Source organism: Nuphar pumila, chromosome 12, assembly GCF_984573655.1.
Source record: "Nuphar pumila chromosome 12, dmNupPumi1.hap1.1, whole genome shotgun sequence".
Taxonomy (NCBI): Eukaryota; Viridiplantae; Streptophyta; class Magnoliopsida; order Nymphaeales; family Nymphaeaceae; genus Nuphar; species Nuphar pumila.
In genome coordinates this window covers 38020022-38043832 of record NC_143260.1, presented here as the reverse complement: position 1 = coordinate 38043832, position 23811 = coordinate 38020022, and the positions used below count along the sequence as shown (strand labels likewise).

At 38.6% G+C, this 23811-nt stretch overlaps 1 protein-coding gene across 3 annotated transcripts in view; it reads right to left on the bottom strand.

Annotated features, from left to right (window-relative positions):
• Positions 1-470: 470 nt before the first annotated feature.
• Positions 471-23811, bottom strand: part of LOC149820743 (phytyl ester synthase 1, chloroplastic-like) — a 51642-nt gene continuing 28301 nt past the window's right edge. Inside the window, exons 9-14 of one of the 3 annotated variants that reach the window (XM_089982421.1) lie at positions 22770-22903; positions 22308-22677; positions 20636-20749; positions 20165-20250; positions 18940-19267; positions 471-608 (exon numbers count right to left, since the gene is read on the bottom strand). In XM_089982421.1, coding sequence (XP_089838547.1) covers positions 18970-19267; positions 20165-20250; positions 20636-20749; positions 22308-22677; positions 22770-22903 — 1002 coding nt within the window. In that variant the 3' untranslated portion in view covers positions 471-608; positions 18940-18969. Of the gene's footprint in view, positions 609-18876; positions 19296-20164; positions 20251-20635; positions 20750-22307; positions 22678-22769; positions 22904-23811 lie in introns of those variants that run through there. The other 2 variants (XM_089982422.1, XM_089982420.1) reach the window with 2 other exon arrangements.

Genomic DNA, 23811 nt, shown 5'->3' with positions numbered 1-23811 from the left:
GCCCTATCGGTAAGTGTCTCTTTCCTCCAACAATGATATAAATTAGATCTCTAACTATTTGAGCCATGTTTGCCATGACTCCAGTCGGCATTGCCATTGCAGCGACAAACTTATCCCTTTCTACTAGTGTGAGTTTTGAAAAATGAATTTTAAAACAATATTTTTAATGAAAACAAGTGTGAAAGCCAGACACCAAATAATAAAAATCGGTTCGCACGAGTGGTGGAGTCCGGGTCGATCTCAGGGAACATGAGATACTTGTATTTAATCACACAATCTACACTACTCTTTATTGCAAAAAAGAAAAAAATTAATTAAATGACTAAAGAAGTATGACCCTAAACAGAGGGCTTAAACAAAATAAATAGATAGCCTTATACAACCCAATTGAGTTAAATGAATGAAATAATTAAAATCCTAAACTAAAAGAAAGGGGGAAAATGATCTTCAGTGTTGAGGTCTTTGTGTTCTTTTGTGTTCCTTCACCAATCTTTTTTCTATTTCTACTTCCTTAAGGGCTCCCTGTGGGCACTTCTGAGGGCTTAAGAGAACCCCAGATAGTACTTTTAGGGCACAAAAAGCGCTTTGCCGCACGCCCAAATGCTTTCCTGCAAAACACAAAAACAAAACAAAGCAGTACGATGAAAACTAAACAAGAAATTAATAACTAATAACTAAAAATATTCAACAAAAACGAGATTTGAAGTAACTAAACTAAACTAAAGTAAACTACATGAAAACTAAACAAGAAATTAATAACTAATGACTAAAAATATTCAACAAAAACGAGATTTGAAGTAACTAAACTAAACTAAAGTAAACTACACATGAACTAAACTATGAACAAACTAATCTAACAACCTAACACTGAAAGACAAAATAGCAAAACAGATTTAACTCACTAGAATTCAAGAATTAGTTTTAGCAAAACTAATTCAAGAAAATCTAACTAATGATTTAATTAATTCAAGAAAGCAACAATTCACACGCTAATTCATTTAATAAGAACTAAAAAAAATAGCTAGTGCTAATCTATAATAATCAGCTAATTAATCTGAATTAATTAACACTCATTATTAAACACAAGCAAGATTAAAACTATTAACTGATGAATGACAAAATACACTAATTTAGCCTGAACTCTACGCTGGACGGGAATATGAATATAAGCTAACTGAATCTGGAAATAAAACACAAGCTAACCTAATAACCTATCTATTTGAATAAATCAAATTAAGCTATGAACCAAAAAAGGAAACCAGCCATCAGTTAGTATGTTAGGCTAACTAATTTACTTATCAGGTTTGAATTGACTCTAACCAAACAACTGTCTAAACTAAACTACTTAATTAGATGTTAGGAACAATAACTAACTAGCTATTTAATAAAAAGTTAAAAGAACTGACACAATAACCCGCTGATTTCTATGCACTCGTTGAAATAAAATAAATAAACAGCCTATACTATAAACAAGTCTGACTCCACTACCTAACTGCATTAACACTACCCTAAAGAAATATGTACATTGCTATTAATGTAAAGTGACTAACATTATTCCTAATCTAAATCAGTGTCCCCAAATTTGGTGGCTTACCTATTAAATATTCAGTCCTCCTCCCTTAGTTTACACATTGAATATTTGTTTCTTCTAATTTTCAAGGTTATTTTAGCATTATATATTTATTTCTCTCTTCTTAATGCTTTTACATGGCAATTTGATTGTGCTACTTGGGAAAGATATGTCCAATACAGTCAGAATCTTAAAACAGACTCCCAATCAGATGTAAGAATTGAAAAATCTTGTAGCTTCCAAATCCAAAACTTGAAAATTCTAGGATTTATCATCTTTTTTTTTTAAGGAAAAATAAAATAATATTTATTTCAACTGTTAAAATAAAAAGCGGTTAGGCCGATGAGGCATAGACCCCAGTACAACAAAGAGGACCACCCATAGTGACAAACATTTTTGTCGGCAATTTCTCATTTTTCAAAAAACTCACGAGAAATTGAAAGAATTTCATAAATCTCGCATTTTTTTGGCAAAATCTCTGCAATAAAAAAATTAATTAAAAATAAAAAATTATTTTTATAAGGAAATATTAATAAAAATTATTTAAAAAATAAAAATACATGATTTTTTGGTGATAAATAGCTGTTTAAAACGTAAATATCACGTTTAAATAATGGTAATTATGTTTTTTTCATAAATCTCACGATATTTTGAAAATCTCGCGAGAAATTGCCGTTTTAAACTTTCAGGCAATTTCTCGCGAGATTTTCATAAATCTCGCGATATTTGTCACTATGAGACCACCACCGCTTGGACAATAAGGCTTCGTTCCTAAGCGAAAAGGGAGTGATCACCAACCCTCCTTGCTCAGTTGGCTTAGCAACCCTAGACCAAGCCACCATCGTGATCCGAAGGTTTTAAGGATGCAAAGAATCCTCATCATCTGCTAGATGGAGTCCTCGCTGAAGATGATGAAGTCACCAGCAAAGTGAAGTCAAACCCAAAGAAAGACATTGGGTTTATAAACCCGATCCATGTGGTCTCCTGATAGAATTATGAAAATCCGTGTGCTATGAAAGTATAGTCAATTATATGAATTCTTCAAGGCTGTCCCACTGCGAACCATGGTTATCTTTTATTTTTACGATAGATGGATTTGTGGCACAACTACTCCTTTATATATATATATATATATATATATATATATATATATATATATATATATATATATATATATATATATATATATATAGAGAGAGAGAGAGAGAGAGAGAGAGAGAGAGAGAGAGAGAGAGGTTCTGGACCATTTATGTCTTAGACACCTTTAAAAAAACCCACTTGCATGTGTTTTCTTCTTAATCCAAACTTATAGATGTATTTATCTTTACTTATTCACTAAGAACCATGTTTTAGATCAAGCCAAGTTAACAAAAAATTAATTTTTAATTAGTTTTAATATAAACCGTTGATCTTTTGCTGAGCTAAAAACACATTTATACATTCTACTAATTAAAGAATAGGTTCACTTCAATGAGTCTAGATTAATTAAGAGACACGAATCTGAGATGGTGAGGAAGATAAATGATTTGGATACGAGACACAAGATTGGGTGGGGGCAACAAAACAACCCTGGTTAGAAAAAAAATAAAAAAATGACCTTTGTTTGACATTTGGTTCAATGACAGTCCGCAGTCTGCAAACGTATATACGCAACTTGTATGTATGCTAATAGAATTATGAAAATCAATGGGAGAATAAAGTGTAGTCAAAGGTACAAGAAGCTGAGTAGAAGGTTTTCCTTCTACGCAACTGCGGGACAGAGAGTTAGAGAGGAGAGCTCGGCCGCAGCGACGAGGTGAGCATCCTCCCCCTTTTCTCCTTCTTCACTTTCTTCATTCTTTTCTTTTTAGGTGAGTGAGGGCCGACAGCTATGACTGTCGGCGATTCGGAGAAGAAAAAAATAAAAGAGAAGATGTGAGAGAGAGAGGGTTGGTTGGCTGGCCGACACCGGTGGCCGATCTCTCTGTCACAGGGGGGTCGGTCGGTGCCGGCGGCCGACTCGTACCCTACAGAGTAGAGGGTCGGCCAGTGGCCGCCCCCTCTCTGTAAACGAAAGGGGCTTTGCCCCTTTCGGCCTTTTTAGGGCAGACCGAGGGTCGGGCCAAATGAAAAAAAAATTGTTGGTTGAATCGGTTTGGGTCGAACCAGTTCAGATCAAATCGGGTCTAACCGAACCGGTTTATGTGGGTCAGTTCATATCGAATCAGTCTGAACTAAACCGGTTCAGACCAACCTGGTTCAGACCAACCCGGTTCAGACCAAACCGGTTAATGAGGAATCAGTTCAGACCAAATCGGGTCTGAGCCGAACCGGTTTGGATCATCCTGAGTTAGACCGAGTTCTTAGTTTAGATCTAGTTTGATCTAGATTTGTTCTGGATCCAGACTGATTGCTCTGGATCTGATTGGATCAGTCCTGGATTCATATTAGAACTGGGTCTAGATCCAGTTAGACTGTCTGGATCTGGTCGGATTGTTCTGGATCTAGTCAGAATGTTTTGGATCCAGTCAGACCATTCTAGATTCAGTCAGACAATTCTAGACCTAGATGAGTAATAGATTTGGATCCAGATTATAGATGAATCTGGATCGGGTAATTCTAGAATTGTACCAAAATCTTAAATGACCAAAATACCTTTTTGAGTATCCGAGACTCATTTTGGTAAAATAGACATAACTTTGCACCCCGAACTCAGAATTAAGTGAGGTCTAGTATGTTGGACTCATATCGAAGAGAAAAATCTACTTATACATTAGTTTTGGTTAAATTAGTGACACAAAAATTGAGGTTTCATGAGTCAATTCGAGGGTGGTATTTTGGTAATTCTGTAAGAAGTTTTGTTTATTAATACAAATATGTTGGTGTAATGCCAAATCCTACTGTTAGAGCACTTTGAGACTCGATTGCGGTGAAAGCATAGTGTTCGCACTTGAGGTAAGAGATATTATAAGTAATTTTAGATGTGAATAAACATTTTTACGTTGCATGTTATTGTATTGTTGTTAATGAATATGAGTTGCATGATAGTCTTCGAGTAAGATCATGACATGCATAAAATTTTCATGCTTGACATTATAAGTTGAATTCATATATATCTGTGTTGTGATATGCATGTTAGTTGTGGTTTGTCATGCATGTTAGAAAGAGATTAGATTTGTGAACACATGTTTATGTGGTAATTAATATCATGCATTGTGATGAGATTATGTTTAGATTGGAGTCTCATTTATTCTATTCATGTTGTATAAATAGATATTTTGAGATGAACATGCAAGACTCCTTAAATCTCGAAAGTGACGACCTGTGGCAAGGGCTACCTGGTTCGCGGTCAGAGTGCAACCACCATAGAGAGTGGGTTGTTGGTGGTTTAACGATGTAGAGACATTACATCATTACATGCTTAGTGAGAAATGTGTGTGAGTCATAAAGTCATCATGAGATTTAAGAATGAGATTCGTTGTAATCAGTTCACGACATCCCTCGGGAGAGAACGAGTGAATTACGAGTTTGAGAATGTGGTTCAATGTGTTGAACTTAGTCATGACTTAGGGTTACACTCACACCGGGTTTGGGACTCTGGAGGACAATGGATGATTGATAACCATCATGGTTAGGATGTAGCATGAATCATACCGAGATTGAGAGTTTGACCTTCCGGCTAGCTATCGGTGGGGTTCCCGTGGTGGTTCACTGCAGTGCCTGGTGGTCTGGAGACCACTAAGAGTATGTATGGTTCATTGTTTGGCCAACATGCAGAATGGAGGTGTTCTACGGGGTTGCTAAACTCATAGACGGTTATGACCGGTATAGTCGACCTAGTGATAGTTGTTTTGAGAGAGTGTTGGGAAAGTTAATGGAGGTAATTAAAATATACAAACTTGTGTGGTATGTCAAACACTAAACTAAGACTAGGGGCTTAGAGTCCACTACAGTTGTAAGTTTGAGTGTTTATTTGCTTATAATTATTTCTTACTGAGTTGTAGACTCACCCCTATTGTTTAATTACAACTGTAGATTCCAGGTATATTAGCACAAACAAGATGTGAGCAGCTTCTTCGTCTTCAGCAGACTACTTGGTAGATTTCATTTTCTTGTCATTGAATAAAGATGTAATTGTTTTTCTTTTGTTATGAATGATGAACATTGTAAATAAAAAGTTGATTATGAGAATAAAATGAAAAAAAAAAAAATTAACCATGTTTTTCTCTGTGTGAACTTTGAACTATTTTCCTCTGAAAAGTAATGCCAACCGAACTCGGACTTCTGAGGTCCCAGATCGGGGTGTTACCTTAGCATAAACTACAACTGGCCCAAAACTGAAATGCTGTGAATGACCTATGAGGTGAGCACCACGCAATCCTGCAAAACATCAATCACGTCCAAGATAACACCCTGCAACCTGGTTGCAAGGACCTTAGAGAGTATCCGATAGGGAGCACAAAGGATGGATATGAGTCTAAAGGATGTAATGTCTGTTGCGTCATGCACCTTGGGGAGGAGCACAACCTTAGATCGAGCAAACACCTTAAGCATGCTCACATTGTGATAAAATTTAGTGAAGAGCAAGAATAGATCTGAATGAATGAGATCTCAGGAAAAAGTCAACAAGGTACACTTCATGCAAGAAAGGTGCTTGATCTCTTCATTCACCTCTGACAATATGAAGGGAGCATCGAGCAGGGCTGACTGCGCAAGGGTTAGCCGATGGTACAACACGCGTGAAACAGATCCACCCTGATCCTGCTGCGCATCGAAGAGGTGAGAGAAGTAAGAAGTAACTATAGGGAGTAAGTTGGGGCCTTCAACAACTTTGCCATCAATTCGCATGAACTCACGCTTGTTGAAACGATTCTTGTCTGAAGTGTTCTGTAAAAGAAGTCGTATGCTCAACTTGTTTGGTAGGAGCAACTGGTGCACGTCAGCTTGTGTTGGGGATGTTGCAAGTTCAAATACGGTTGTATAGCTGGTGGGGTCGAGCGAGGATCCAGTGCAATGTGAATGCACACTTTTAGTGTGCCGCTGTACCTCATCACCCTCCATCACTTTTTGAGCCTCACAACTGACAAGCTCTATCTCCAAGATGGAGGGTGATCAGTGGCACACTAATCACATTGCAAAAAATAAAATAATCAATGTACTCTACACACGCAACATTTTATTATTTTTATCATAATTTTCAATGGTTTTTAATAACACCTTTAATAGTCAATGTACTATATATATATATATATATATATATATATATATATATATATATATATATATATATATTAAAACATTAATATTATAATTATTAAATAATAAATTTGTTTTCTCATGTCCTATTCTTTAAAAAAAATGCAAACTAAGTCTCGAACTTGTATCAAGTCACAGATCGTGCCTTTGTTTTTTGTGACATAATTTCTGTTGTGTTTTGGCATCACCATCGTCCGTGGCATCCATCTCTACTGCTGGGCTTCTAATCGATTCATGCCACAGTTTAGCCAGTGGGCTTAGCATCAAGTGAGAGATTCGAATTTGAAAAATACAACCAGACTATGTGGGATTGCATACACACACTAAGAAAATATGGAAATAGCGAGGGTTCTTAACTGTCATTATTGGTATTTTTATATCAGTGATGGTCAAGACCGTCGCTACAGAGCCTAACTAGAAAAAAGGCAAAATCTTGTAGACCAAGAGTGAGGGACTCAACCATGCACTACATAGCACGACCATGGGCCACATATTTATGGTTTGTTCACCCTTCTTCATCTACTTAGGGTTATATATATATATATATATATATATATATATATATATATATATATATATATATATATATATATATATATATATATATACATATAGAGAGAGAGAGAGTAAACCCTCTCCGACGAAATCGCCGGAGGGGATATACATTAAAAAAAAAGGGGGAGGGGGGAGGAGGGAGGGGGGGAGAAGGTTCCTCAAAAATCGGAAAACCCCTTTTCTCGATCTGCGACGAAGGGGGGGAGAGGATGCCCCTCACCCCCCCAATCGTGGGGGGGTGAGGTTTATCCTCACTTCACCGTGAGGGCTATTTATAGCCCTCGCGATGTGCCATCCCCTGCACTCAAGCGAGAGAGGGAGACCGAGCAGAGAAGGAGAGAGAGAGAGAGAGAGAGAGAGAGAGAGAGAGAGAGAGAGAGTTGCAGGGACGTACCTGGACCCGACACCAGCGGCGAGGTAAGTACCTTCTCCCCTTCTTCATCTTCTTCTTCGTTTCTTTTCCGTCAAGGCAAGGGGGGGGGGGGGCAGCCATGGCTGCCGACGAGTTTATGTAAAAGAAAAAAAATGACAGAGGGTGAGAGAGAGAGAGGGGGTAGAAGGAGGGGACCGGCTGACGTCGGTGGTCAGCCCTCTGCCACTGAGAGGGACAGAGAGGGGCGGCTCCGACGGCCGGCCCCTCTCTGGTTAAGAAGAAGGGGAAGATAGAAGGCGGTGATGCCCCTTTCCCCCCCCCCGTTAGGGCTTTTAACGGGGGACCAGGTCGGTCCGGGTGCGACCTGGACCGAACCAGAACGGTCTAGGCGCGACCCAGACTGAACTCGTCGATCTGGGTCGCGCCCAGACTGAGTCGTATTAAAAAAAAAATGTGTTTGTTGAATCGGTTTGGGAAGAAACGGTTCATGCCAAACTAGGTCAAGTTGAACCGATTTAAATGAACCTGAGTCAGGCCGAATCAGTTCGATCTAACTGGATCTGGGTTCTCAGCTTAGATCCAGTTTGATTTGGACCTGTTCTGGATCCAAACTGATTGTTCTAGATCTGATTGAACTAATCCTGGATCCATATCAGAACTGGGTCTAGATCAGACAGTTTTGGATCTAGTAAGAGTGTATGGATTCATTCAGACTGTTTTCGATGCAGTTAAAATGTTCTGGATTCAGTCAAGTTATTCTGGATCTAGTCAGAATATTTTGGATCCAGTCATACCATTCTGAATCCAGTTAGACTATCCTGGATCCAGTCGGGCAGGTCTAGATCCAATCAGACAGTTCTGGATCTAGTCAGAATGTTCTGGATCCAGACAAGTAGGTTCGGATCCAGTCAGACTGTCCTAAATCCAGTCAGACAGTTCTGGACCCAGATGGGTAATGAATCTGGATCAAGTTGAATTGTATTAGATCCAGATCACAGATGGATCTGGATCCGGTAATTCTGGAGTTGTACCAAAATTTGAAATGACTAGAATACCCATTTGGATACTTGACATCCATTTCGGTAAAATGGACATAACTTTACACCCCGAACTCAGAATTAAGTGAGGTTTGGTGCGTTGGACTCGTATTTAAGAAAAAAATCTACTAATCCATGAAATTCAGTCAAATTTGTGATGCATAAATTGAGGGTTCATGAATAAATTCAAGAAAGGGTATTTTAGTAATTTAGTAATAATGTGTGAAGTTTTATGTATTAACATGAACATGTTATGTAATAACCAGATCACACTGTGAGAACTTCATGAGACTCGATTGCGGTGAGAGTACAACGTTCACACTCGAGGTAAGGGATAGTATGAGCAAATTTTTGATGTGAATAAACATTTTTACGTTGCATGCTATTTTAATGTTATAAATGTTATGTGCTTAGCATGATAGTTTTTGAGTGAGACCATGACATGCATAAACTTTCATGCTTGACATTATGAGTTGATTTATATACATGTTTGTTGTGAATATGTCATGCATGATCGAAAGAGATTGTATTTGTGAGTGCATGTCTATATGATCATTAATATCATGCATTGTGATGAGACTATATTTAGATTAGAGTCTCATTTAGTCTATTCATGTTGTATGAATGAATATTTTGAGATCAGCATGCATGACTCCTTAAATCCCGGAAGTGGCGACCTGTGGCAAGGGCTACCTAGTTCGCGGCCAGAGTGCAACCACCATGGAGAGTGGGCCACCGGTGATTTAACGATGTAGAGGCACTACATCATTGTGTGCTAAGTGAGAGAGGTGCGAGTATTAATATCATCATGAGCTTAAGAATGAGATTTGTTGTGATCAGTCACGACATCACTCGTGAGAGAACGAGTGAATTATGAGTTTGAGAATGTGGTTCAATGTGTGAACTTAGTTATAACTTAGTATTACACTCACACTGGTTTGGGACTCTAGAGGATTATGGATGGTTGATAACCATCATGGTTAGGATGTAGCATAAACCATTCCGAGATTGAGAGCTTGACCTTCCGGCTAGCTACCAGTGGGGTCCCCGTGGTGGTTCACTGCAGTGTCTGGTAGTCCGAGGACCACTGAGAGTGTATGGTTCATTGTCTGACCAACATATAGAATTGAGGTATTTTACGGGGTTGCTACGCCCATAGACGACTATGACCGGTATAGCCAACCTAGTGATAGTTGTGAGAGAGAGTATTTGAGGAAGATAATGGGGGGTAATTAAAATATACAAACTTGTGCGGTGTGTCAAAAACTAAACTAAGAGTAGAGGCTTAGAGCCCACTACAGTTGTAAGTTAATTGTTTATTTGCTTATAATTATTCCTTACTGGGTTGTAGACTCACCCGCTATGTTTAATTATAACTGTAAGTTCTAAGCATTAGCCAAATTAGAACGTGAGCAATTTCTTCTTCTACAGCAAAGCACTTGGTATATTTTACTTTCCTTGTCATTGAATAAAATGTATTTGCTTTCTTTTGTTATGAATGATGAAAAATTGTAACAAAGAGTTGATTTATGAAAATAAAATAAAAAAAAAATTAGTCAAGTTTTCTCTGTGTAAACTTTATACTCTTTTCTTCTGAAAAGTAATACTAACGGAACTCGGGTTCCTAAGGTCCCAGATCGGGGTGTTAGAAAGTGGTATAAGAGTCAGGTTTACATAGAAAAATGTTTAGCATTCATAACAAAATTCAATGACAAGATATAAGTGTTTGCTCAAATAAGGCACGTTAGTGATTAGATTGTTGCATGATTAGGAATGACTAACGAACGAGGAAACAACAAAGACCCAAGGGCTCAAGACCCTGTTGAGCCTCCCGTCGGAGGGAAAGATGAGTTCATCGCTGCAATGACGATGGCTACCGGAGTTATGACAAGCATGACTCAAATAGTTATAGATCTTACACCACGACCACCTCCAATTTACAACATATCTAGGAGAAGAGATACGTACTGACATGACTACATTGACACTACTTTCGGGCAACAGTCACAGCCCTACAGGCGTGAAACTCACCAGTCCCACTGTTAGAGATCTCGGTTAGTACGTTGTCAGATGATGAGGGATTGGATGGCGGCTCGAGGAGGAGTCGCAAGGAGAGTATCCCCTATCGCAAATTTTGTATCTCGGAGAGAGACTCATATGACTAGTGTAAAGGGACAACATATGTTCTGAGCCATCTAGGCGGCTGCCATGAGTGCAACCAGTTGAGGAGTTTTAAATCTGCATGAGGAGTTTCTTACTGAAGAAAATAGGAGAGAAATAATTTAGGTCGTAGACACAGTATGACTTACTATATAAGCGAATAGAAGCAGCTTAGGACTAGTTCTGACACGAGCAACATCAAAAAAATCATGGGAGGAAGGCAAAGATGAAGATCCCACTGTTGATCTCGCCTTACCTACCTACTCTCTCACTTCATTCTTATATAATATGGGTATCCTCCCTATGCCTGAGGATCCCACGATTGATCCTACTTTACTCCTATATGACTTGAATGCTCCTCCTATGACCCACTCTTAGCAGACGCGAATTAGTTTAAGGAGAGAACCAAGTTATGGATTAATCAAAGAGTAACATGACGATGTATTTAGGAATACTTAGCTTTATTTAGTTTAGTTCAATTATTCCTTGTTTTGCTTTGTTTTCTTCTTGTTTGCTTAGTAATATTTCATTTATGTGTACTCGGGTGATTAATAAAATAAAATAAGATATTTTGAGTAAATGAGTATCGTAATCGCTAACATGTGATAGAATTTTATACGAGTATAAATGAATCAAATAATGATAAGCCTATTACATGATAATTTTTAATGTAGCACATGAGTTGTTTGACTCTATAGCTACAGATAGTTTCACTACCTCAACTTTTGAGAGACAGTTGCTTGTTGCACCTTCACGATTGAGTGTTTCTTACTTGATAGAAACACTTGTAGGCGAGTCCACCGTGGTGGATACAATATATAATGATTGTATAGTGAAAATAGAAAATCGTTGGTTGCTTGTGAACTTATTGCAACTCGATTTCAAAGATATAGACGTGGTGTTTGGCATGGATTGGTTGTCAGACCATCATGCCACCATTGACTGTAGAAAGGAGAGTATCAGTTTTTTAAAACCCCCAGACTTCAACTTTCTCATATCAGGGTGTTAGAAAACTACCAAAACCAACGATCATATCTTGTTTAAAGGCCAATAAATATATTCAAAAGGGATGCACGAAATTCCCGGCCTACATGAAGACCAAAGAGAGAGATGATCTCACCATATCAAATGTAGACATAGTTTGTGAGTATGCTGATGCTTTTTCGAAAGATCTACCAGGTCTTCCTCCTGATTGAGAGATTGAGTTTCAAATTGATCTAGTTCCAGAAACAACGCCCATTTCGAAGGCTTCCTATCGGATGGGACCCGCGAAACTTAAGAAACTTAAGAAGCAACTGCAAGAGTTACTAGAGAAAGGTTTTATTCGATTATCAGTATCTCCTTGGGGTACTCCAATTCTGCTTGTTAAGAAGAATGATGGATCACTGCGGATGTGCATAGATTATCGACAGCTGAACGCAGTGACCATCAAGAATAAATATTCATTGCCACGAATTGATGGTTTGTTCGATCAACTTCAAGGAGCTGCATGTTTTTCGAAGTTGGATCTAAGATTGGGTTATTATCAGCTGAAAATTAAGAAAGATGATGTGGCCAAGACAACTTTCAGATCAATATATGACCATTATGAATTCATGGTCATGCCTTTTGGTCTGACTAACGCACCAGCTGCCTTCATGGATATGATGAATAGGGTCTTCAGACCCTGTTTGGATAAGTTTGTGATGGTATTTGTCGATGACATCCTCATATATTCCACCACGAGAGAGCAACATGAAGAACATCTGAGTATAGTTCTCCAGACATTAAGAGAACAACTATTGTATGCCAAATTCTCTAAGTATGCTTTTTTGTTGGAACAAGTGTCATTCCTTGGACATATTGTTTCTAAAGATAAAATTATGGTAGACTCGGCGAAGATTGAAACAGTCACCAATTGGTCTAGACCCAAGAATCCTACCGAGATTCATAGTTTTTTGGGATTAGCAAGGTACTACTGGCGATTCGTGAAAGAATTTTTCGTATTAGCAGCTCCTATGACAAAGCTCACTAAGAAGGACGTAAAGTTCGAGTGGAATGACAAGTGTGAGCAGAGTTTTCAGGAGATAAAGAAGTGTTTGACCATTGCTCCAGTATTGATCTTACATGCTGGATCCGGAGGTTTCACCATTTACAGTGATGCCTCTCATAAGGGATTGGATTGTGTTCTGATGCAGCACGAGAAAGTGATAGTGTATACATCTCGTCAGCTTAAAACTCATGAAGTCAACTATTTGACACATGATTTAGAGCTAGCAACTGTTGTTTTTGCACTCAAGATATGGAGGCACTACCTCTATGGAGAGTAATTTGAGGTCTTTACCGACCATCAAGCCTTAAGTATTTATTTTCGCAGAAAGATTTGAACTTGAGACAAAGGAGATTGTTGAAATTTCTGAAAGATTATGACTTCGAGCTGAAATATCACCCAAGAAAAGCAAATGTAGTCGCTAATGCTCTTAGCAGAAAGGCAGGAGCACTTGCCAGACTCGCAGATTGAGAATTATTTTTCTTGGTGGCTCATCAAAAGGCATAAGCTCAATGATTACCAGGTCGGTTGCTATTCATGCAAACCACCATGAGATCAGAATTATGGGAGCAAAATAGGGAAAAACAACCCTCGGACCCAGAAATGACCTAAATACGAAAGAAAATTACAGAAAAGGAGGAGTCAAAATTCAAAGTTGATGATCAAGGACTTCTTAGATTTCACCAGAGAGTGTGCATTTCTAAGGACGATCAACTTAGAAATCAATTATTGAAGGAGGTACATCATTCTAGATATGTCATCCATCCGGGCAACACCAAAATGTATCGAGATCTGAAGGATACATTTTGGTGGAGTGATATGAAGAGAGACATTGTTGGGTTTGTTAGCAATTGTCTAGTATGTGAGCAGGTAAAGATTGAGCATCAACGACCAGGTGGTCTTTTGCAACCACTTTCCATACCTGAGTGGAAATTGACGAATATCTCGATGGACTTTTTTTCAGGGCTTTCAAGGATGAAAAATGGGATGAATTTAGTGTGGGTAATTGTTGACAGGCTAACTAAGTCAGCTCACTTTTTGGCCTGTAAGATAACTCACTCTTGTAGCCAATTGGCTCAATTATTTATCAAAGAGATTGTGAGACTCGAAGGAGTACCTGACTCGATTGTTTCAGATAAATACTCCAAATTCACATTGCGATTATAGCAAAGTTTTCAAGAAGCTATGGGAACATAATTGAAAATGAGCACGGCATTTCACCCTCAGTCTGACGAACAGTCAGAGCAAGTCGTTCAGACCCTAGAAGACATGCTATGAGCATGTAGTTTGGAGTATAGCGACTCATGGAATGACATCCTACCATTGATAGAGTTTGTCTACAACAACAACTTTCAAGCAAGTATAGGAATGACTTCATTTGAGACAATGTATGATTGACGATGTCAAACACCCTTCTGTTGAGATAAGGTCAAAGAAAGAAGATTGTTAGGGCCCGAGATGGTGCAGCGGATGGCAGACCAGATGAGATTCATTCGAGAGCGTTTACTCACAGCCCAAAGTCGACAGAAGAGTTACGCAGACCAAAGGCGTCGTGAGTTGGGATTTGAGCAAGGCAACCACGTATTTTTGAAGATATCTTTGTTTAAAGGAGTGATGCATTTTGGTTGAAGAGGAAAGTTGAATCCCAGATATATTGGACCCTTTGAGATACTCGCGAGAGTTGGTCAGACAGCATACAGATTGGCTTTGCCACCTTTTTTATCTCGAATTCACAACGTGTTTCATGTTTTCATATTATGGAAGTATGTGCCGAATCCCTCCCACATATTAGATACAGTTGAGTTTGTGATGGATATACAAGATGACTTAAGCATAAGAGAAAAGCCCATAGAGATTTTGGACGCAAAGGTACAAAAGCTAAGAAACAAAGAGTTATCTCTAGTTCTAGTTAGATGGATTCATCACAACAATAAGGAAGCTACTTGAGAGCGTGAATCTGACATTCGTGAGCAATTCCCACAAATGTTTCCAGGTAAGATTCAGGATGAATCTTCTTTTAAGGAGGGTAGAATTGCAAACCCCCTTCGGCGAAGTCGCTGAAGGGGATATACATTAAAAAAAATGTGGGTGGGGGGGGGGGGGGAGGGGGAGGCGGTTCCCCAAAAATCGGGGAACCCCTTTCCCCGATCTACGATGAAGGCAGGGGGATAAGATAAACCTCACCCCCTATTTACAGCCCTCACGGTGCACCTTCCTCTGCACTCAAGCGAGAGAGGGAGACCGTGCAAAGGAGAGAGAGAGAGAGTTGCAGGGGCGTACCTGGACCCGGCACCAGCAGCGAGGTGAGTACCTCCTCCCCTTCTCCTTCTTCTTCGTTTCTTTTCCGTCAAGGCAAGGGGGGGGGGACAACCATGACTGTCGGCGAGTTTATGTAAAAGAAAAAAAAATGACAGAGGGTGAGAGAGAGAGAGGGAGGGTAGGAGGAGGGGACCAGCCGACCGACATCGGTGGTCGGCCCTCTGCCACTAAGAAGGACAGAGAGGGGCGACTTCGACGGCCGACCCCTCTTTGGTTAAGAAGAAGGGGAAGACGAAAGGGGGGTGATGCCCCTTTTCGCCCCCCTTGTTAGGGCTTTTAACGGGGGACCGGGTCAGTCCGGTTGCGACCCAAACCGAACCGAGACGGTCTGGGCGTGACCCAGACCAAACCCGTCGGTATGGGTCGTGCCCAGACCGAGTCATATTAAAAAAAAATGTGTTGGTTGAACCAGTTTGGGTTGAACCAGTTCATGCCAAACTGGGTCGAGCCAAACCGATTTAAATGAACCCGAGTCAGACCGAACCGGTTTGATCTAACTAAATTTGGGTTCTCAGCTTGGATCCAGTTTGATCTGGACCTGTTCTGGATCCAAACTGACTGTTTTGGATCTGATTGGACCAGTCCTTGATCCATATCAGAACTGAGTCTAGATCAGACAGTTCTGGATCCAGTAAGAGTGTATGGATCCAATCAGACTATTCTGGATCCAGTTAAAATGTCCTGGATTCAGTCAAGTTATTCTGGATCCAGTCAGACCATTCTGGATCCAGTCAGACTATCCTAGATCCAGTCAGGCAGATCTAGATCCAATCAGACTGTTCTGGATCCAGTCAAAATGTTCTGGATCCAGACAGACATATCTGGATACAGTCAGACTGTCCTGGATCTAGTCCAATAATTTTGGATCCAATCAGACAGTTTTGGACCCAGATGGGTAATGAATCAGGATCAAGTTGAACTGTATTGGATTCAAATCACAGATGGATTTGGATCGGGTAATTTTAGAGTTGTACCAAAATCCGAAATGACCAGAATACTCATTTGGATACCCAAGATCCATTTCGGTAAAATGGACATAACTTTGCACCCCGAACTCAGAATTAAGTGAGGTTTAGTGCGTTGGACTCGTATTGAAGAAAGGAATCTACTAGTTTATGAAGTTCAGTTAAATTTATGATGCATAAATTGAGGGTTCATGAAAAAATTCAGGAAAGGGTATTTTGGTAATTTAGTAATAATGTGTGAAATTTTATACATTAATATGAACATGTTATGTAATAACCAGATCACACTGTGAGAACTTCGTGAGACTTGATTGCGGTGAGAGTACAACATTCACACTCGAGGTAAGGGATAGTATAAACAAATTTTAGATATGAATAAACACTTTCACGTTGCATGTTATTTTAATGTTATAAATGTTATGTGATTAGCATGATAGTTTTTTAGTGAGACCATGACATGTATAAACTTTCATGCTTGACATTATGAGTTGATTTATATATATGTTTGTTGTGATATGCATGTTAGTTGTGATATGTCATACATGATAGAAAGATATTGTATTTGTGATTGCATGTCTATATGATCATTAATATAATGCATTGTGATGCAACTATGTTTAGATTAGAGTCTCATTTAGTCTATTCATGTTGTATGAATGAATATTTTGAGTGCTAAGTGAGAGAGATGTGAGTCCTAATGTCATCATGAGCTTAAGAATGAGATTTGTTGTGATCAGTCATGACATAACTTGTGAGAGAATGAGTGAATTATGAGTTTGAGAATGTGGTTCAATGTGTGAACTTAGTTATGACTTAGAATTACACTCACATTGGTTTGGAACTCTAGAGGACCATGGATGGTTGATAACCATCATGGTTAGGATGTAGTATGAACCATACCAAGATTGAGAGCTTGACCTCCTGGCTAGCTACCGGTGGGGTTCTCGTGGTGGTTCACTGCAGTGCCTGGTGGTCCGAGGACCACTGAGAGTGTATGGTTCATTGTCTGACCAACATGTAGAATTTGGGTATTTTACGGGGTTGCTACGCCCATAGACGACTATGACCGGTATAGCCAACCTAGTGATAGTTGTGAGAGAGAGTGTTTGAGGAAGATAATGGAGGGTAATTAAAATATACAAACTTATGTGGTGTGTCAAAAACTAAACTAAGAGTAGATGCTTAGAACCCACTACAGTTATAAGTTAATTATTTATTTGCTTATAATTATTTCTTACTGGGTTGTAGACTCACCCGCTATGTTTAATTACAACTGTAAGTTCTAAGCATTAGCCAAATTAGGACATGAGCAATTTCTCATTCTACAACAAAGCACTTGGTATATTTTACTTCCCTTGTCATTGAATAAGATGTATTTGCTTTCTTTTGTTATGAATGATGAAAATTTGTAAGAAAGAGTTGATTTATGAGAATAAAAAAAAAATTATTCACGTTTTCTCTGTGTAAACTTTATACTCTTTCCCTCTGGAAAGTAATACCAACGAAACTTGGACTCTTGAGGTCCCAGATCGGAGTGTTACAAAGAGAGAAAGAGAGTATGGTGTAACAGTAGACTACTTATGTCGTCCACTGTTATTAGATGCACATACGATCAGTAGCAAGCACTGATTTAACCAAAAAATGACCTTTAAAAGCAGTTCTTGACTGTTGCTAAAGGCCGTTTTTTCCACCCAGCGTTAAAGCCCCTAAATCACAAAAAAATGCAATCGGATGCACTGGGTGTGTTCGATATTCGTTCGACTGATTATACCCTTCTCTATATATAGAGGCTTCTAATGAAGGTAAGGAAGTGGAAATCACTTTTTTCTTAAAAAAATTTCAACTTTTTGTACGTCAAGTATCACAGATGTGATCTATATTGTTTGGCTAGTAGGAATGAATCATGTAATTATGACAAATAATTAGGTTGGCTAGTAGGAATGAATCATGTAATTATGACAAATAATTAGGTTCTTAAAAGGGTCAAAAAATCAACAGCCTACAATGTACCAAAATTTCATAACTCAAAAGATCACATTTTTACATCAAAAAAGCATGATCCAAAGCTTGATCCTTAGCAAACAAACCTTGCCGAACACATCTATATGGTTAGATTGAGTCGACACAACTTGCACCTATAATTTCTAGCTCACTAGTCATTTACCTTCATTAGTAGCAAATATTTTACCAAACATATATATATATATATATCATATTTCTTGTTTCACATGAACTTTAGAAAGTCTCATTCCCCGTTTCTCATTTCCGTTTCCCTTCATGACAACCTTGGGCCTAGGCCACTAGTCTGGCAATCTAGGTTCAAATCCTGTGAACGTCAACCCTTTGCACAATAGCTGAAACAAGGCAACTAGGTTTGGCAGACATAGTCCAGTGTGGTCAGGTCTCTTACTCCACAGGTGGTTTCTCCATTTCTCATGAAAAAAAAAAACAATTGGCATCAAACCTGAGTTACGTCCAGTCAAGCCGACCTCTACCCATACCGGTGCAAATGCGTGGTGACATCAGTGCCCCCTTCCAGCCATACCCACGATATATACTATCACCCATGTATGTCAAAGCAAACATAATCAAATGACTCAAAAGACCAAACCTTGAAGGTGAAAAACAATAAATACACATGAATACCAAAGAAATTTGGAATTATATTTGAATGTAACATAGCATACAGGATATACCATGAGAAGAGCTACCTCCCTACTTCATCTTCAAAATTCAAATGTGGGGATCTGTCTGTCATTGCTCCATGTTGCTTGAAAGATAGACCTCTGAACTATACTTCTGTAGGGGTCCTCTTCTCTTTTCTTCAACAAATAATCAAACAAGCGTTCAACTTCAGATTTTATGTGCAGGTACAATGCATGTGCTTCCTCTTTGTCCTTCAAATCTTCAATTTTGCTAGTTTCGATAGGCTTTCCAAACAAATAATAAAATCGTCCTGGCACCTTTGGCAACATGCCGGGCAAATGAAGGTCTTCCTTTTCTATCTCCCCCGAGGCCCCGCTCCTGTATTTATATTCCAAAGTCAATGAACCTGAAACATAACTCTTCTATTCTTAGTCGACATGTTTTCATGGTATTTGAGTTACAAATTACATTACCCACGACCATTACAAGGTCTTTTTTTGTACTTCAATGTGTTTATGTAGTATTTTTTTTATAAGTGTGTTTATGTCACATTTGAGAATGTCTAAGTGATGGAATCATCATTTCGCCTGAGCAGCAATGGTCATGATCAATTTTGTGAAAAGCGTTGAGGCGTAGCGAGGTGCTCCACAAAAAACTGAGTCGAGGCGTAAAGAGTAAGCCTCAAATTTTTTTTTTGAAAACTTGAAAAAAACTATAATATAATTGAGAAAGTTCTTCTTCATGCCTTACCCTGGCGCCTTGAGGCACAGAAGGCCTTTTGCTCCTCAAGGCACGCTTTTAACAACACTGGTCATGACTATAGTTGAGGATCAGTAAACTAATCACAGTATAGATGAATAATAAACATGTCCAAGTTGGAGTTTGTCCAATGCGGAAGCATAGGCGCAGAGGGTCTTTTGTGCCTCAAGGCGCGCTTTTAACAACACTGGTCATGATTATAGTTGAGGATCAGTAACAAACCAATCACAGTATAGGTGAATAATAAACATGTCCAAGTTGGCATTTGTCCAATGCGGGAGCATAGGTGCAGAGGGCCTTTTGCGCCTCAAGGCGCGCTTTTAACAACACTGGTCATGATTATAGTTGAAGATCAGTAACAAACCAATCACAGTATAGGTGAATACTAAACATGTCCAAGTTGGAGTTTGTCCAATGCGGGAGCATAGATAGGTTCTGCATACTGCCTTGGCATGTTTCTTTCGATCTGAATAAGAAAATTTACATGAAACTGAAACCTGAAAGGCCAGAAAGTACCTCACTCTTATAGAATTTTGATTCAACTCTTCAATCCAGCGTCTAGTTACAGGGAAGCTCATCTGATCATTGTAATCAAGAACCAACTGCCAGAAGGAAAAGTTGCTCAGACTATGATGAATGAAACCACTGAAAGAAAAGGAGTTGCATAAATATAATAAATAAACTTCTGCAAGACTACAGATGATTACAACAGGATGGAAAATGTAAATACGGACCTGTCGATTTTCAAGTAAATTCAGTTGACCACTTACATTACGTCGAAAATATCTTTGGCCTTTGGACAAGTTACTTTGAAGTTACTTACCTTATTGTCGAAAATATCTTGTGGATGCAAGTGGAGGTAGTCTGACTTTGTACTGTGATCTAAACTTTGGGCAATGTTATATTGGGGTGTGCATATGTGTGCATGTGCAAGCATGTGTGTCTTAATTTTCTGGAAACTTTTAAAAGGCCAATCTATTGGCTTACTTCTGAAATATCATCTTCACCAACAGCTGCAAATGGCACAATTGTAGCCCCAAATCGAGCAGCCATTCTCACAAATTCTGATCTTTCAGGCCAAAAGAGCTTATAAGCTTCACCCTGGGAAGCATATCAAGAAAAAACCACATATTGGTGAAGGAAACAACATAAATTCAATGCAACAAGATATTAAAGTACTATTGATTGAAGCAAAGCAAGACAACAACAATCCAATGCCTTTCAGACAAGCAGAATTGATGAAAATGAAGAAGACACATGTAAACACAAAAGAAAATGCAAGAAAAGAATTTTCAAGATAATATTTCAAATTTCTGATGATTTCAGTTAATGCAGTAAAGGAAATATTAGTTAGAACCCACACACAATGGAGAAACATCAAGCTTCTGACTGATAAACTAAATGCCGTGAAAAACTACCAAACAAATTGAAAGAGAAACAACCATAAGAAACCCTAATTTCATTGCTCTTTTCTGGTCGGTAACTACAAATATTAAAAGCATTGGCTAGAAATATACCATATAAAAGCTCCCCATGTTTCAAATAGTAAAAGAATTTAACAGCCCATTGAAAAGGTAGATACAATCTATTGAAATTCTTGAAAATGGACCAGTTTTGTTTTGATAAACATGAAAGCATGAGAAAGACATTAACAAAGTAACATCAAATGAATATGAAGAGGCCAGAGTGGATAGAAGAAAGTGCTCTCCAATGCTTTTAACTACAAAAAAGAGAAAAAAGAGGGTCAATTCTGACCCCTGTTCAAGCCAGAACTTATACACATGCATGTTGACCCTGAACTGGTTTTATAAGTTGATCATCATCTTATTAGAGGGAAAATCAAAGTAGGAAACTAAAGGCAGAACAAGGGAAGAGTGAATATATCTTAACAGATTCTTTAACTGAAGAAAGATGTCAACACCTAAAAGACAAACCATCCATGACTGAGACTGACATCAAAGATGTTTGTATATCCTTTTCATTTCTTTAGTTATTTTATCTTTAGGGCATTCCCTTTCTCTGTCATTTTAGCTCAATCCCCGTGTCACCTCAGAGCTTCCATCATATCAACAACTAGAAATTCTGAACAGTGGCTTGTCTTTATCCCTCATTTCATACAGCTAATAGCCCTATATGATGTGAAGCAATGAAAGGTTGTGAACAGATATAATAAATAACAATCAATAAACAGCACATCAAGTACAGTATAACCCATTATTTGTTAATGCTCTTAATAATATTAATCCAACCGATCTAGTGATAACAATTTATTTTCTCAACTGTAGTAGCCCATTTCAGGTATAAACTGTTCCACAAACCCTCTAAGGAATAGTGCAAATATCGGACCACTTCCACACAAAATAGGCCACAGTGTCGAAATATAAGCATAGTTGTTTGTAATCAACTGTCCTGTTCAGGTGACCAGCATTGACTGTGCATTGTTTATTCCTACAGGGGAAATTTTGTCATTTTACACTTGATAAATAAAGTAATCATGAGATAGACCACCATTTGCCCAAATTACATGATTCTCTATTTTCTCTTCTTCATTTCGCTGTCATTCTTTCTGCGCAAATTACCTTCTGATCATGAATCCTATAATGACAAGAATTCGATCTATAACCAATAGCTGTATCAATCTAAAAGAGGTATAGAATACCTTGCGATGAAGAGCTTCACGCGCACCGCCAGGATACAAAAGAACAAATGACTTTGTGGAAAGAAGTCTAAAAAAATTGGTTGGAGTAACAGGCACCGCACCAAAAAATTTAATATGGTCAATGGAAGATGGCTCTGTTAGTGATTTTTCAGATTCTCTTGAAAACAGAACTGGATGAGCAAGCCCTCGAACAAGAATGTTTTTCTCTCTCAAAAATTCTCCAACAATAGGAGACATTTCAAGCCCCATCAACATGTGATAACCAACAAGCAAAACAGGACCTTCTTTAGGAACCCCAGCAAGACCCCGAACTATGCTCCCATCTTCCAATGTCGAAAGCATCACAGGGCTAACAGCTTGTCGAAACCATCTAAGATTAATAATATCATCAATATTTCCATCAGAAACAGATTTAAGAGCACAAAAATATGGTAATATTCTTTACTAGACAAGAAACTTTACCCATAGTCCCCATCATAAATTTTCCTGAATTCACTTAAAGTAGGAGGAATGTAGTCCATGATATAATCAAGCCGTCTTGATCGTCGATACATACATGCACTCCTAATAATGGTTGCCAAATTAGTACCATCTTCCTGCATAAGTAGACTTCAAATTACACATTTTTTATTAGGACACAATAAGAGAGTATTCAAACAGTAGGAACACAGAAAAATGACAAAAGTTAAAGGAAACCATTTCATGGATAAGAAAGAGAGATGCCAAATGTAACTTCAAAGGTGTACTATGAAAACCCTACAAAAATTATAGCCATAAAACCAGAATGGAACTGCTCCAAAGGATCATAAATCCACTCAAGCACATCCATCCCCATTTTAATAAGTATTCTGTTCTTATAAAATTATACAAGATATCCAGATGGTAATGTCGCAAGATCTTTGCCACTTATGCTTGAGCTTGAAGGCCATGGTTGCTAAATGCAAAAGAAGATCATGCAGCTGCCTCAAACACCATAGACTTTGTTTTCAATAAGTATCTCGATGACCCTAATTTAATTTGTTTATGTTTGAAACTCCTAACATCTAACAGATCCACTAAAAGAAAAGCAAAGAAGTTTTTTCCTAGTTTGAACTTATTTTGTGATCACGATGAAGCAGAGACAACAAGTTATCCTTGAGGTGAGCATCAGGGGCCATGCCCCAGTTACACCTCAAATGATGATTCCCCAAGTCTGGCATGTTTAGCATTTTCCTTATGGAGTTTTCTTGTTTCAATATAACAGTTTTCCCCACTGATAGCTATAGGATAATGTTGGGTTGGGTACCGGGTCCGCTCATGATGGGCGAGATCCGGACCCATCCCACCATTTGAGGAGAGGGCGGTTTGGAAACCGCCCACCTTCCCATTTTCTGAGGACTCCCTCTGATATGCGTACAGATAAGAGAGAAAAAAAGAGGTGAGTCCAAGATGATGCACAAAAAGGAAGAAAAAAGGGGGAAATACACGAAACAGAAAATAGAAAGAACTGGACTGTGTAGGAGTT